This window comes from Microtus pennsylvanicus, chromosome 11, assembly GCF_037038515.1.
Source record: "Microtus pennsylvanicus isolate mMicPen1 chromosome 11, mMicPen1.hap1, whole genome shotgun sequence".
NCBI lineage: Eukaryota > Metazoa > Chordata > Mammalia > Rodentia > Cricetidae > Microtus > Microtus pennsylvanicus.
In genome coordinates, this window is record NC_134589.1 from 28,156,060 (window position 1) to 28,171,824 (window position 15,765).

The window sequence follows — 15,765 nt, forward strand, 5'->3', positions numbered from 1 at the left end:
TCTTTCTTCACAGTACTTACGTAACACCGTGTATTCACTGTCAATTTCTTTTTATTGTTTGTCCCAATTCTCAACCCTACCAGAAGCCTCAAGTGAGCTCACTGCTTTATCCCTAGGTTCTAGAATGGTGCCTGCTGCGCACATAGTATTTACTGTATTTGTTGCTCGACAGATCGAAGGGGAGCTGGAGTGACCGTCCTACGGGGGCTCGAGTTTGGACTTCACGCAGTGTGAGCGCCACCTCCCGGGAAACCAAATTTTCTCTGGAGGAAGTGAGTCACCCGACAGCAGGACAGGAACAAAACATGGCCTCCAGCGGTGGGGGTGTGTGGGGGGGGGGGGGAGTAACGAAAACAAAAACCACACCCAATGTCGGAAGGAAGTTAAGCCCTGGAAGAGTGCTCCCTAGGATGACACCCTACTCACCAGAGGAAGCGGGGCCTGGTGGTGTTCTGCCCAAAGGGTTCTCCGGAATCAAAACTGCACCGACCGAAAGGTTCCGCGCGAGCAGCTGCTGGGAACCACGTGAGCCCAGGTCGCGTTTCCGGTGCGGGCAGTCTCAGCTGGAGTGAGAGACCTGGCTTCTGAAGGGGTGAGAGGGATTCGGGTGCTGAGAGCAAGGGACGGGTCGTGGGCCTGGGAGGGCGGAGAGCGAGGTGGGTGTTAAATAAAGGGAAGGGTGCATTCTCTGGGAGGCGCTGAAGAAGATCGCGGGCTAGGGTGTGGGCAGGTGCAGACTTGTCAGCCTGACACGCCACGTGTGTGCTCGCCTTTGTCTGCGGCCGCAGTTCCTGTCAGACTGCGCCAGCAAGACTCTGTCTTGTTCTTCTTCCAGCCCGGTGCTGGGCACAGAGCTGGAGCTCCTACAGTGCTTGCCGAATGAATGAATGAATGCACGTGTGTATATGTGTGTGTGATCGATCGGTGTGCATGCAGAACCTTTTATAGGGGCTGTTTCTGACATGGTAGGCCATTTCTGAGGAATCTGTGCTTTCTCCACATCTCGTTCAGAGAGTCTCCAGCTAGTCTTCAGGTTCTGTCTCTCTTTGGAAGGCAGAATTGAACATTTGAGACATCCTCTTTGCTCCTGTTGACTGTGAGGCCCCATGGCTTGGTATCAAAGATAGGGGATGGAATAGATCAACTCTTTGTTGCAGGTCCCAGACCTTGGAGGTAGGAGAGGGGAGGACAGCACTCATTAAAAGATCATGTAAAAAAATAAAATAAAATAAAAAAAGATCATGTAAGCCGGGCGGTGGTGGCGCACGCCTTTAATCCCAGCACTTGGGAGGCAGAGGCAGGAGGATCTCTGTGAGTTCGAGACCAGTCTGGTCTACAAGAGCTAGTTCCAGGACAGGCTCCAAAACCACAGAGACACCCTGTCTCGAAAAATCAAAAAAAAAAAAAAAAAAAACAAAAGATCATGTATTATTTGTGTGTTCTTGTGCATGCATGCCTTAGCATCCATGTGAACACCAGAAGACCACTTTGTGGAGCAGGCTTGGGCCCAAACTCAGGCTTGTGGTACAAAAACCTCTGCCCACTGAACCATCTAGCTGGCTCAGGCCCCATTCTTAAGGTATAAAATTAAAGGTTAACTCAAGTTCACCAAGGCAGAGCCAGGAGCTAGTGTTGCTATCCTCTTAGGTATTGTCTTTCAAGGTGGAGTCACCTTTCATCTTGTGTGATTGTATTCCCTGGAAAAGGAAGGTTCTGGAACGGATACTCTCCTGGTGTCTTCCTCCAGTGACAATGTCCAGTGTCAGGTATTGTGCTGTGGCTAGTCACAATACACACTGCACTTTTCCCCTAATGCATGGTTTAATAAATGCTAACCGCTATTCTTACGTAATGGACTTTCATGGTTTTTGTCCTTTATTCTCTCTGACAATTTTGTGCATCTGTGTACTAGCCGTCCCCCATTACACTCTTTGGTTCTCCTGCCGAACTCCTTCCCACCAGGTCCCCTCCCACCTTCATGTCTTGGATTTCTTTCTCATGCGTGTATGTGTGTGAGTGCGGGCGAGAGTGAGAGCGAGTTAGAGCTGCTTTCTTAGTGGATGGAGGGATTATTGGCTGAACCATGGACAGTTTACTTTTGGCTGCACCAATGAAGGAAATGATACCCACTCACCCACAACCATCAATCAGCAGTAGCTCCCCAGGCAGGGGTAAGGCCATGGGCCTCATGAGCGCCTCCCCATCCATGATGGAGCATAGTCATTGCATCTCTTATGTAGCTCAGTTCAGGTTGGGACCACTGACATGGGGAACCACATCTAGCCCACTACTCTCAGCTCTATCATCATCATCATCATCATCATCATCATCATCATCTTCTTCTTCTTCTTCTTCTTCTTCTTCTTCTTCTTCTTCTTCTTCTTCTTCTTCTTCTTCCTCTTCCTCTTCCTCTTCTTCCTCTTTTTCTTCCTTCTCCCCCTCCCCCAAGGACAGCCTGGAATCCTCTGTCCTTTTTTGCCTTATCCTTCCTAGTGGTGGGTTTACTGGCATGCATTCTCAGACTTGGTTTTTCTCATTACACCCTAAGGTGTATCCCAGATTGCATAGGGCTGGGCAAACTCATTCTTTGTAAAACAAAGATGGTTGCCATAGCGTTCTAAATCTGTAGCTCACACTGCCTTGTACCAGTTGTGACTTTCACTAGGAAAACCATATCTATGCGGTTTCTCCTGATGTTACTGAAAAAAGTGGTGTCTTTTTAATGTGTAGGTCTTAGGTTTACATCTCCTTTAGTTCCATCTCAGTGTTAAGTACACAGTAGAAGGTCAATCGGAGCTTATGGAATCAAGTGGAATAGAAATTATAGTTCCAGCTTTTGAGCCCTTGGCTACTTCAGGATCATAATCCATTGCTGAGTGAACTGGGCAGGGACGGGGATTTTACTAGAGAGACTTGGGGTAGACATAATATAGCAAAGCCAGTTTTATGAGAGATTAATCCGCTTGAGAAGGATTGTGATGAGGGTAGAGAGTCAGTCCTCCTTCACTGCCCTGCTTGCCTCTCTCCAGGACCATGGCCAACACTGAACGCACCTTCATTGCCATCAAGCCTGACGGGGTCCAGCGGGGGCTCGTGGGAGAGATCATCAAGCGTTTTGAACAGAAGGGATTCCGCCTTGTTGGCCTGAAATTCATGCAGGTGAGTGGATCTCATGCTTCCTATTTTGACTCTTTGGAGCACAGCAGAATGCTGCTGGATAGCTCCTGGGTCTGCCTTGTTTCCTGTCTAGACATCTTCATGGCAGGGTGTCTTAGAATCCGAAAACCTCTCAGTGATTAAGCATGTTAGCTGAATCTTGGAACAAACCAAGTCATTTGGGGCTTTCAAAAATAGTCTTTTCCCCTAGCAATGTAGAATCCCACACATTTCTGCAGAGCTATAATTTCTGACTCAGCTCTGGATATTTTGGAGCTCTTGGTCTCTAGCCTCCTAAGCCAATAATTTTAGAGACTATCCTTCAGCCCTTATCCTCCTTGAGGTAGGTTGTCAGGAAAAAGGTCTTTGCTTCACTAATTATACCTGATAGATACCGAATATGAGTCAGACATGAGGCATGGGGCTTTGTGGGGGAAAAGTGCAGTTTTGCTTGGGCGGCTTTCCTGATAAAACAGAGAAAAGAAATAATTCTAAAATGCCATATATATATTTACTATATATATATATTTGCCATAACTGTTCTGCAACTCTTGGTGATCCTCCTTTCTTAGCATCCTGAGTCCTGGTATTATGTGCATGAGCCACTCAGATAACAATATTTTAATAAATACCAAGGATTGATCACCCAAGAACTCTTCTATAAGATGTGAATTCCAAATATTTTTTCCCATTAAAGCAATACACTTTTGGCTCCTAGTGTATTTTGAGTTTGTGTTTTCAATGTTGAGTTTTTATTTTATTATTATTTTGCTGTTGTTTCTGAGACAGGATCTCACTGTATAGCCCTGGAACTGGAGTTATAAATTCTTATGACCCACCTGATATGGTGCGAGAACCAAACTCAGGTCCTCTGCAAGAGCAGCAAGTGTTCTTAGCCACTGAGCCATCTCTCCAGCCACTAATTTAGTCTTTTTTTTTCCCCCCAAGATAGTTTTCTGTGTAGTCCTGGCTCTCTTGGCACTCACTCTGTAGAGGAGGCTGGCCTTGAACTCACAGAGATCCGCCTGCCTCTGCCTCCTGAGAGCTGGGATTAAAGTTGTGAACCACCACTGCCTGGCAATTTTGTTCTTATGTAATTTTTTACTGTAAGGAGTAGGCTGTTGTTAATGCTAAGGGGAGAACATGGTGGCATTATGAGAGTCGGGTGTGGGGTTGCATAGCAGCAAAGGTTCTGAAGGCACAATGAAATGAACCAGTTATTTGTTAAGCACAATAATATATGTGAAGTACACAGTTTTCTTTTCCATCTGTCATGGCAGTTCTGAGAGGTACTTATTTCTTTCCCTATAGTTGCTAGGGGGAAACTGAGGTTTAAGGAGGTCAGATAATGTGCCTACTAGCACATACAGTGAAGTGGCTGACATTGTAACTTGAGTCTCTCTGGTCCCTAAGCACATTTTCCTCTCTTACCCAGACATTTCTTTTGAGGATATGGGTTCGGTGAAGAATGGGGGAAGAGAGGGCCGGGCGGTGGTGGCGCACGCCTTTAATCCCAGCACTCGGGAGGCAGAGGCAGGCGGATCTCTGTGAGTTCGAGACCAGCCTGGTCTACAGCGCTAGTTCCAGGACAGGCTCCAAAACCACAGAGAAACCCTGTCTCGAAAAAAACCAAAAAAAAAAAAAAAAAAAAAAAAAAAAAAAAAAAAAAAGAATGGGGGAAGAGAGATCTGACATGACTCTAAAGGGATATTCCATCTGCTATGGACTTGAGATTATCCCCCTGCCCCAATAGAAGCTTATGGTCAGTTTTTCAGGGTAAAATTATTGGAACCAGTGAATAGAATGGAGTATCATGGGAAAGGAGGAAAACCAAGTCTGCATGTCTTAGCTGGTACTTCTACCAGCCCTCCATTAGAATGGGCAGGCTCAGACTGCATCCCTGTTTTATAAAGTTTTGCTTTGGCAAGTGATGACCAACCAGGATAGGACATTCTGAATGTACCTTTTGGCAGCTAATCGTGTGTACCCCTAAAGTGCCAATATGCTTTGTATGATGTATGTAGTTGTGCAGAAATGTGCAAACCAAGGGGAACTGCTGTACCATTGCAAGGCTGCGTAGGTGCAAACAGAGTGCCCATGAAGATGGTTTGCTCTGTAGATGACTTGATTTGTTCCCACATACCAGTCTTGCATGTGTGTGTTCTAGCTCTCGCTCGCTCGCTCGCTCTTTGATTTTTTTTTTTTTCGAGTCAGGGTTTCTCTATGGTTTTGGAGCCTGTCCTGGAACTAGCTCTTGTAGACCAGGCTGGTCTCGAACTCACAGAGATCCGCCTGCCTCTGCCTCCCGAGTGCTGGGATTAAAGGTGTGCGCCACCACCACCTGACTCTAATTCTCTTCTTTCTCTTTGCTTTTCTCCTCTCTTTTGTTCCTTCCCATTCCCTCAATCCTCCTTGCTGAGATAGGATCTTAGGTTTCCAAGGCAGGCCTCAAATTCACTGTGCAGCTGAGACTGGCTTTGAATTCTTTGATCTTCCTGCCTCTGACTTCTGAGTGGTGGAATTATAGATGGGTTGATACCATACCCTGCTCTAATTCATTCTGTGTTTTGTTTTGTTTTAATTTTTTTTTTTAAATTTATTAAGTATACTGTATTCTGCCTGCCTGTGTGCCTGCAGGCCAGAAGAGGGCACCAGGCCTCATTACAGATGGTTGTGAGCCACCATGTGGTTGCTGGGAACTGAACTCAGGACCTTTGGAAGAGCAGGCAGTACTCTTAACCTCTGAGCCATCTCTCCAGCCCTGTTGTTTTAAATTTAAACCCTCTAATGGATATGGGTGTTTTGCTTGCACGTACGTTCGTGCACCACTTTTGTCCCTGGTGCCTGTGAGGTCAGAAGGCATTGAACCCTCAGAACTGGTTGCAAATGGTTGTAAACCGCCATGTGGATGCTGGGAATTGAACCTGGGCCGGCCTCATGATGAACAACCAATGCTTTTAACTACTGATCAATCTCTCTATTAGCAAAATTATTTATTGCTATATGTCATGTACTTTTAGATAGTTTAGGTTCCTCTGGAAATTAATTACGTGGTCACTACATTAGACTTTTATCCCTTGAATAAATGTCAGGTGCCCCTGGGAGATGGCCATGGTCAGTTTAATGCTCATCTAATACAGAGACTACCTTTCATGTTTCCATCTAACGTTTTATTTGAAGTGTTTTCTGGGAACAGAAAGTCATTGTACCGTTACTTTTAACAGTGGGTTCCCTTTTCTCTCTCTCTTTTTTTTTTTTGGTGTGTGTGTGTTTTTCAAGACAGGGTTTCTCTGTGCAGCCTTGTCACTTCTCCCCGTTAGTGAGGTAGAGGATGAAATCTTGTTATAACTGACCCTCTAGCTTTGAGCTCATGTTTCCACCATCAGGAGGAATGAGGGAAGCAACTAGCCTACTGATTCTTAAGGGCCTGGGGCTAGTTCTCACTGTCTGTCCTGTGACAGGCTCCAGAGGACCTTCTCAAGGAACATTACATCGACCTGAAGGACCGTCCCTTCTTTACTGGCCTCGTGAAGTACATGCACTCAGGACCAGTGGTTGCTATGGTGAGTGTGTCTGTGGGATGTTAATGGGAGTGACTTATTTGGGTGTAGAGCAGAGTGAGTGTTGCGTTTCCTGTGTTGGGCACCAGACCCTCTTTGTGGCAGTGGGGTGAAAGTTCACTCTCTGACCCACCAAAGAAAGTGTACATTTGCTTTCCACGACCCGAGACTGGGAGAAATCAGGAGCGATCTGCTTGATTGCATTCCCATGGAACAGAGGGAGCTTAGTGTATTACAGTACCAAACACAGTTTCAAGAGTGAGCTTGCTATGGTTATGCCAAGCACCTTTCTAAACACTTAGATACAGCTGCAAGACAAAATAGTATCTGTTTTCATTCTTTCTGAAAATGACTTATTGAGACAGGGTCTTAATCTGTAACCCAGCCTTGTGACCTATATTTCGCTGTATAGCTCAGGCTAACCTCAAATAATCCAGGCTGTCTTGGAGCTTTGGAGTCTCCTATTCAGTGTACTGGGATTACAGGCGTGCATCACCACACCAGATACAACGTTACTTTTTTTTTTTTTTTTTGGTTTTTCGAGACAGGGTTTCTCTGTGGTTTTGGAGCCTGTCCTGGAACTAGCTCTTGTGGACCAGGCTGGTCTCGAACTCACAGAGATCCGCCTGCCTCTGCCTCCCGAGTGCTGGGATTAAAGGCGTGCGCCACCACCGCCCGGCTACAACGTTACTTTTCAAAGTAGAGAAAGGAGGTTGGGATGGATGCTGGTAAGAAGAAAGACAGGATGAGAAGTGCACATCATGTCACAGCTGTGCTTTAGGTCTCACCAGTCCTGGGAAGTTATGGGAGGTACCATATTTAGCATTTTATTTACTTATTTTGTTTTTTTTGTGACAGGATCTGTCCTAGTCAGTGTTCTATGGCTGTGAAGAGACAATGACCACAGCAACTCTTATAAAGGAAAGCATTTAATTGGGGCCTTGCTTATCATTTCAGTGGTTCAATTCATTATCGTCATGGTGGGGATCATGGCTGCATGCAGGCAGACATGGTACTGGAGAAGTAGTTAGAGTTCTATATCTGGATCTGAAGGCAGCAGGAAGAGGGAGCCATTGGGCCTGGCTTGTTCGTTCGTTCGTTCTTTCTTTCTTTCTTTTTTAGATTTATTTATTTATTTCGTATGTAGTATTCTGTCTGCATGTATGTCTGCAGGCCAAAAGAGGGCGCCAAATCTCATTATAAATGGTTGTGAGCTACTATGTGCTTACTGGGAACTGAACTCTGGGCCTTTGGAGACTCTGGCATCTCCCACATCTTGGGGTCTCCAGCACAGAGTCTTTCTATGTAGGCATGACTATATCCTGGAGCTTGTTATGTAGAACAACAAACAGGCTGACTTTACAGAGATCCATCTACCTTCCTCTACCTCTGGAGTGGTGGGATTACCTCAGTGGCAGTATTTAGCATTTAAAAAGGCCACTGACTGCCCTGTGAATGGATCTGGGGAGGATAAGAGTCCAGATGAAGGGTGGCCAGCATCCCTAGTACTGGAACATACAGGCATTCTATTAGTGAATGAGAGGGCCCTATTTTCGAGGCTTTTTCTTTTATTTTGAATCACCAGATGCCAGGTTTTCTACTGAGAGTGTTTTTTTTTTCCTTGACTTTGTATTCTTTTGTCCTTGAAGGTCTGGGAGGGGCTGAATGTGGTGAAGACAGGCCGGGTGATGCTGGGAGAGACCAACCCTGCAGACTCTAAACCCGGAACCATTCGAGGAGACTTTTGCATCCAAGTTGGCAGGTAAGAATTGGTGTTTTTTACCCTTATCCAAAATCTGTGTTAGTTGCCACAAGTATTTGGGTCTCTAAGGCTAGAAACGAACATAATACCATCTGTGGGTCAATTTCTTTTATTTTAAAGATGTACTTATTACATATACAGTGTTCTGCCTACATGTATGCCTGCGTGCTTGAAGAGGGCACCAGATCTCACTACAGATGATATGTGAACCACTATATTGTTGCTGGGAACTGAATTCGGGACCACTGGAAGAGCAGCCAGTGCTCTTAACCACAGAGCCATCTCTCCAGCCCCCTATATATTTTATCCTTTAAAGTTCATTTTTACTCTTTCCTTTTTCTTTATGTATATGGATAGTTTTCCTGCCTGTATCTTTGTGTACTGCTTTTATTTCTTGGTGCCCGAGGAGACTAGAAGAGGGCATTGGATCCCCTAGAACTGGAGTTACAGATAGTTTTGAGACCCATGTGGATGGTGGGAACTAAACCCAGGTCCTCTGGAGGACTAACCAGTGCTTTTAACAACTGAGCCATCTCTTCCACCCCTAGCTTAGTTTTTTTTGCTTTTATTTTTTTGTTTTTGTTTGAGACAGGATTTCTCTGTGTAGCCTTGGCTGTCCAAGAACTCGCTTTGTAGACTGGGCTAGCCTTGAACTCACAGAGATCTGCCTGCTTCTGTCTCCCAAGTACTAGGATTAAAGGCATGAGCCACCATGCCAGGCAAGTTTAGTTGTATTTTGAAACAATGTCTCAAGTATGCTAGCTAGCCTCAAAATTGCTATTCTTGAATTCCTGACCTTCCTTCCTTCCTTCCTACCTACCTTCCTCCTTCCTTCCTTCCTTCCTTCCTTCCTTCCTTCCTTCCTTCCTTCCTTCCTTCCTTCCTTCCTTCCTTCCTTCCTTCCTTCCTTCGTCTTTCTGATCATCTTCTCCCTCTCCACCTCCAAGATTTCTCTGTGTAGTCCTGACTGTCTTCTGTCTTGAAACTTGATCTGTAGACCAGGCTGGCTTTGAACTCAGGAGATCCTCATGCTGCTTCTGCTTCCCAAGTGCTGGGATCAAAGCAAATGTCTGGCTCAGGTCACTTTTAAATGGGAGTTTTGTCTTCCTGCTTCTGAAGGTGGAGGCTGACTTGGATGGTCCCTGTGTTTATTTAATCCCATTTCCTATGCCTGCCTGCCTGCCTGCCTGCCTGCCTTCCTTCCTTCCTTCCTTCCTTCCTTCCTTCCTTCCTTCCTTCCTTCCTTCCTTCCTTCCTTCCTTTTTGTTTTTTTTGAGACAGGGTTTATCTAGTGTTGGAGCCTCTCCTGGAACTACTAGCTCTTTATAGATCTGGCTGACCTGGAACTCAGAGATCCGCCTGCCTCTGCCTCCCAAGTGCTGGGATTAAAGGCAAGCGCTACCACTGCCCGGCTTCCTATGCCTTTCTTGAATGTAGAAGCTGGTCAGAGCTTTCCTGAAGTTCACACTCTGGCAGTGTTTGTGTGGGAGGCCACGCACAGATTCTTTTGACATGTTCTGAAGTACTAGGGCCTCTGACTTCTGTTATGCTTTCGGATCTCAGCAGTGGGCATGCAGTGCACTGTGGGCAGGGTCATCTTTTGGTTTTTGGTAATGATGCTATCTCTCTCCCCGCCCAGGAACATCATTCACGGCAGCGATTCTGTGGAGAGTGCAGAGAAGGAGATCCGCTTGTGGTTTCAGCCTGAGGAGCTGGTGGATTACAAGAGCTGTGCACAAAACTGGATCTATGAGTGACAGGAGGGCACCTGCCCTTCTCCTCTACTTACCCTGTTCTCACAGTCAAGGGACCAGCAACTAAGTATTTCTGGAACTTCCTTTGACCTGGAAGGAACCTGGGAGCTGGGACTCCCTGTGCAGTGTTACGAGCCATTGGTAGATTAAAGTGTTGTATCTCCAGCATTGGGTCAGCTAGTTACTTTGCACGCCTTCCTTCCTCCTCAGGATCCTCATAACCTGAACCGACAGAATGTAAATGGTATGCAAATTACTTATATTGGCCTCACATACACACAGAGAATTTTTTGGTTTTCTTTGAGGTTTGAGCCTCCGCCCTGAGAGACACAGGCATTTCCTTGCCTGTCTTTCTTTTCATGCCCCGCATTCTTATTCGCTCTTGGCAATGAGCCAGTCAGCAAGGTCTGTGGTGAATGGGCAAGATTGTTAAACTGCCGGGAACAGAGGATGCATGAGAAATAAAGATGCCAACTTAAACATGTTGGCTCAGGCCTGTAATGACAACACTTGGGAGACAGAGGCAGGCGGATCTCTGAGTTCAAGGTCAGCCTGGTCTACAGAGCTAATTCCAGGACGGTCAGAGCTACACAGAGAAACCCTGTTGTTATTAAGAAAAAATAATAAAAAGAGGGCAGCTCCATTGGCACAAGAAATCTAATTAGGTCAAATCAAACCCAATCAAAATGCCCATCATTTTATCAAGTAAGACACTCACAGGTGGCCGAGTGCATGGCGGGGAGACAGGAAAGCAGGGAGCCTATGCAGACCCAAAACCATGTGTTTCTCCTCTGGGAGCCGCCTTAAATGCCCTGTGGGAGTCGTCCTGACCTTCCCCTGGGGAGGGATCAAGACCTAGCATACTGGGATTTGAAGTCCAGAGCAATGCAACTCCCAGGCCAGGTTGGCTGGAATGGATGCCAGGGCCTGGGGGCTACACTCCCAACTTAACACCTGTCCCCAGAAAAACCAACCAACAAACAAAACAAAATAAAAAGAAAAAATGCCAACTCAAGCATGTTGGCTCAGGCCTGTAATCCCATTCATTACTCAGGAACAGAGGCAGGATTATGAGTTATAGGCCAGTCTGGACTACATAGTGAAACCATGTCAAAACAAAACCAAACAGCTTAGTGTGGTGGAGCAGGACCAGCACTCCAGAAGGAAGAGGCAAGATCAGCCTCCCCTACACAGTGAGACCCTGTCTCAAAAAAAATCAAAATGGGGCCTGGGCGGTGGTGGCACACGCCTTTAATCCCAAAACCCGGGAGGCAGTGGCAGGCGGATCTCTGAGTTCAAGGCCAGCCTGGTCTACAAGGGCTAGTTCCAGGACAGGCTCCAAAGCTACAGAGAAACCATGTCTTGAAAAACAAAACAAACAAAAAAATAAAATGGAAAAAAAAATCAAAACGGGAACCACTCTCTCCCAGACTGGGGATATAGCTTGGTTGGTAGAGAGAGTGCTGGCCTGACATGCATGAAGCCTTGGGTTCTATCCATCACTACATAACTGGGCATGGTGACACTGTAATCCCAGCACTCAGGAGATAGGATTGGAAGTTCAAAGTCATCCTCAGCTTTATAGTTTGAGGCCAACTTGGGTTATACAAGAACTTATCTTAAAAAAAAAAAAAGTAAAAGATGCCCATCTTGTTCGAGAGCTCTCAGAAGAAATGGGGAATTGTAGCTGGGTGTGATGGCCCAGGCCTTTAGTACTGGTACTTGGGAGGTAGAGGAAGGTATCCTCTGAGTTCAAGGCCAACCTGGTCTACTGAGTAAGTTCCAGGACAGGCTCCAAAGCTACAGAGACACCCAGTCTTGAAAAAGCAAACAAACAAAAACAACAACAAAAGAAATTGTGGGAAGTTATAGCTACCCACAAATGAGAAAAGCCTTGTCAATGGCCAAAATCAAAAACACTGATGACAACTATGCTGGAGAGGATGTGGGGGGAAAGGGAACACTTCTCCATTGCTGGTGGGAATGCAAGCTGGCACAGCCCCCTTTGGATGTCAGTGTGGCAATTTCTCAGAAAATTAGGAAACAATCTTCCTCAAGATCCAGTAATACCACTTTTGGGTATATATCCAAAGGATGCTCAATCGTACCACAAGGACATGTGCTCAACTATGTTCATAGCAGCTTTATTTGTCATAGCCAGAACCTGGAAACAACCTAAATGCCCCTCAATTGAAGAATGGATAAGGAAAATGTGGTACATTTACACAACGGAGTACTACACAGCAGAAAAAAATAACGGCATCTTGAATTTTGCAGGAAAATAGATGGAGCTAGAAAACATTATTTTAAGTGAGGTAACCCAGACACAGAAAGAAAATTATCACATGTACTCACTCATAGGTGGTTTTTAAACAGAAAGCAAAGAAAGCCAGCCTACAAACCACAATCCCAGAGAACTTAGACAACAATGTGGACATTAAGAGAGACTTACATAGATCTAATCTACATGGGAAGTAGAAAGTACAAAAAGTCAAGATCTCCTGAGTAAATTGGGAGCATGGGGACCCTGTGGGAGAATTGAAGCGGGGAAAGGAGAGGCAGGGAGAGGAGCAGAGAAAAATGTAGAGCTCAATAAATATCAATTGAAAAGAAGCCTTGTCCTTTGTAGGCCTAGGACCATCAGTTGTCAGTGGAAGTGGTAGTGACTGTTACTGTAGGGTAGGGAGGTATGTGTCCTGACTTGGGGTAAATGGCTTTTTACTGGACAGATACTATATAGTTGGTTGTTTTTTATTCTTTGGCTTTTTTGGGGGCGGGGTACCATCAAGCACCCAAATAAGTCACACAGAGGCTTATTTCTTATAAATTCCTGGCCTTTGCTTGGCTTGTTTCTTGCCAGCTTTTCTTAAATTATGCTGTCTTTCTTTTGCCTCTGGGCTTTTACCTTCTCTATTCCTATATATCTATCTTTACTTCTTACTCCTTGTCTTGCTGTGTAGCTGGGTGCCTGGCTCCTCCAGTCTTCTTCCTTCTCTTGCTGCTAGATCTACTCCTACATTTCTCCCTCTAATCTCTCTGCCTGGCAGCCCTGCCCTTCCCTCTTCTGCCTAGCTATTGGCCATTCAGCTCTTTATTAAACCAATCAGGTCTTCTAGGCAGGCAAAGTAACACAGCTTCACAGATTGAAGAAATGCAACATAAAAGAATGCAACACATCATTGCATCATTAAATGTTCCACAGCATAAATGAATGTAACAAATATATATATATTTCTAGACAGTGTTTATCTGTGTAGCTTTGGCTGTCCTAGAACTCGCTCTGTAGACCAGGCTTGCCTCGAACTCACAGAGATCTGCCTGTCTCTGCCTTCTCAGTGCTGGGATTAAAGGTAGGATTAAACCACTGCTTGGCAACATATCTTATTCCATATCAGATAACATCCAGTGAAGTTTCCAGACTGTCAGGACTGTTGACATTTGTTAACTCTAAAACCAGAGTATGGTGGTACATGCTTGCAATCCTAGCGTTTAGGAGGAAGAGGCAGAAAGATTGCAGCAAGTTTGAGGCCAGACAAGTGTAGTTCAGCCAGGACTATGCAGTGAGACTATCTCAGAAAACTAACTAGCAGACCAACCAGGCAGATAGAGTGGTTTATTTTAGTTTGTTTGTTTTTAATGAGCAAACTAGAGTGTGCTTCAGACTGAGAAGGAAGGAAATGGCTCTAGAGTGAGGGCTGGTGCCAAACACCGCCAGTGTTAACTGAGGTTTGGGATGGTGATGAGGTAGGATGCGCAGTTATCCACCTGATTAGTTACAGGTGGTCAGCCTGGAGGCTAGCCGGCTCCTCACATCCCATCTCAGGTAGTGAGCGCTGTTGTATTGATGTCATAGAGAACTGAGAGAAGGGCTAGCTGGTTCCTTCAGAGAAGCAGGGCACCATTAAAACAGGGTATATCCTCTACATTAAACCAGGGCCAGAGTCATCCCAAACCACAGTGTTTGATGGGAATATAAAAAGGAAAATGTAGGCGAGGTGCCCAGTGCCAAGTCTGTATGAAGGGAATTAATGGTCAGAGAGCAGAGAGATACTCAATCTGAGCAGGTCTTTAGCCAGAGGGGATGGGATGGAGCTGGAGGGGGGTTTTAGACATTTTGACTCATCTGGAGGCCAGTCTCAGTGTTTGGGGCAACACCCTAAGCCTCTTACCGCAGATGTTCATGGCCCCAGCTCAAGCTCCAAGCCTACTGGGAAAAGAGGCAGATGGTTCATAGAGTGCTCAAGGCACTGTATCTTTTTTTTAAAAAATTATTTATTCATTTATTTCTTTTTAGGTCTGGACACAGAAATGAAGCAGATGTGGACAGGACATTGGGGTGGGGACATTTAGGATACTGGTAGTTTGCAGAGAAAACAGGAGGTAAGGAATGTCTGCAAGTCGATTGGCCTGGCTTCTCAGAATATAGAGTCTGTTCGGAATACTGGAGGTTGGTCCTGAGGCTGTGTGCGTGCCACACAACTGGGCCTACCACAGAGCTCAATCTCCAGTCCTCCTCATCCTCGTGAGTCCAGCTGGTCTCTAATACCAAAGTAGCCAAGGATGTAGCACCGTACCCAGTTTATGTGGTGCCAAGGGTCAACTCAGGACCTGTGTATCTAGGTAAACACTGAAGGGACTCCGCCGCTAGCCCCTCGTTAGGGATGTATTTCTCAAAGATTTGTTCATTTCTTATTTTGGGCAAGGTTTCTCTGTGTAGCCCAGGCTGTCCTGGAACTCACTCAGAAGACCAGGCTGGGCTCAAACTCAGAGATCCACTTTCCTCTGCCTCCCAAGTGTTGGGATTAAAGGCATATGAGACTACTGCCTAGCTAAAAGAATTATTTCTTATTTTTTGGTTTTTCAAGGCAAGGTTTCTCTGTGTAACAGTTCTAGTTGGCCTGGTACTCATTTTGTAGACTAGCCATGAAAGCATTTGGCACCATGTCTGGCTTTTTTCATTATTCTTAATTTGTGCAGGTGTGTGTGTTGCATTTGGGTATGTGCATGGGGACACTTGTCCCTGAGATGAGAGGCATCAGATCCCCTGAAACTGGAGTTAACAGTATTGAGTTACCTAAGTGTGTGCATGTCGGGAACTGAACTCTGGTCCTCTGAAAGAGCAGCAAGTGCTCTTAACCGCTCAGCGATCTCTCCAACACCTCATATTGTATATTTTGATACACAGACCAGGTTGACTTTGAACTGTGTAGCAGTGGCTGTCCTTGAACTCCTGATCCTCCAGCCTCCCTCCTCCAAATGCTAGCGTTACAGGCAGCTCTAGTTTATCACACCTGGCTTTGTTTATTTTATTTTGAGACGGAGTACAGCGTACTAAACTTACCAGGCTGGCCTTGAATTCTCTGTGAAGTACAGGTAGGCTGTCAACTTTTGGAAACTCTAGTCGCTTGCCAGGAGTGGCTCATGTTTAAGTGGATAGTGCTGGGTGGGCAGCGATCCCCCGTCTCTGGTTGGGAACAGGGTAGCTGACTGAGGACAGAAAGGTAGGCAGGGAGACAGACAGCAGGGGGCAGAT

At 45.8% G+C, this 15,765-nt stretch overlaps 1 protein-coding gene across 2 annotated transcripts; it reads left to right on the forward strand.

The window, feature by feature from the left end:
- Positions 1–486: 486 nt before the first annotated feature.
- Nme1 (NME/NM23 nucleoside diphosphate kinase 1) lies at positions 487–10,397 on the forward strand. Of its 2 annotated transcripts, none has more exons than XM_075991087.1 (5): positions 487–592; positions 3,030–3,159; positions 6,618–6,719; positions 8,366–8,478; positions 10,118–10,397. In XM_075991087.1, the coding sequence occupies exons 2-5, from the start codon at positions 3,034–3,036 to the stop codon at positions 10,233–10,235; spliced, it is 459 nt and encodes a 152-aa protein (XP_075847202.1). In that variant the 5' UTR covers positions 487–592; positions 3,030–3,033; the 3' UTR covers positions 10,236–10,397. The 2 variants fall into 2 exon arrangements, with proteins under 2 accessions (XP_075847202.1, XP_075847203.1); XM_075991088.1 differs by having other exon boundaries at positions 566–607.
- Positions 10,398–15,765: the final 5,368 nt, after the last annotated feature.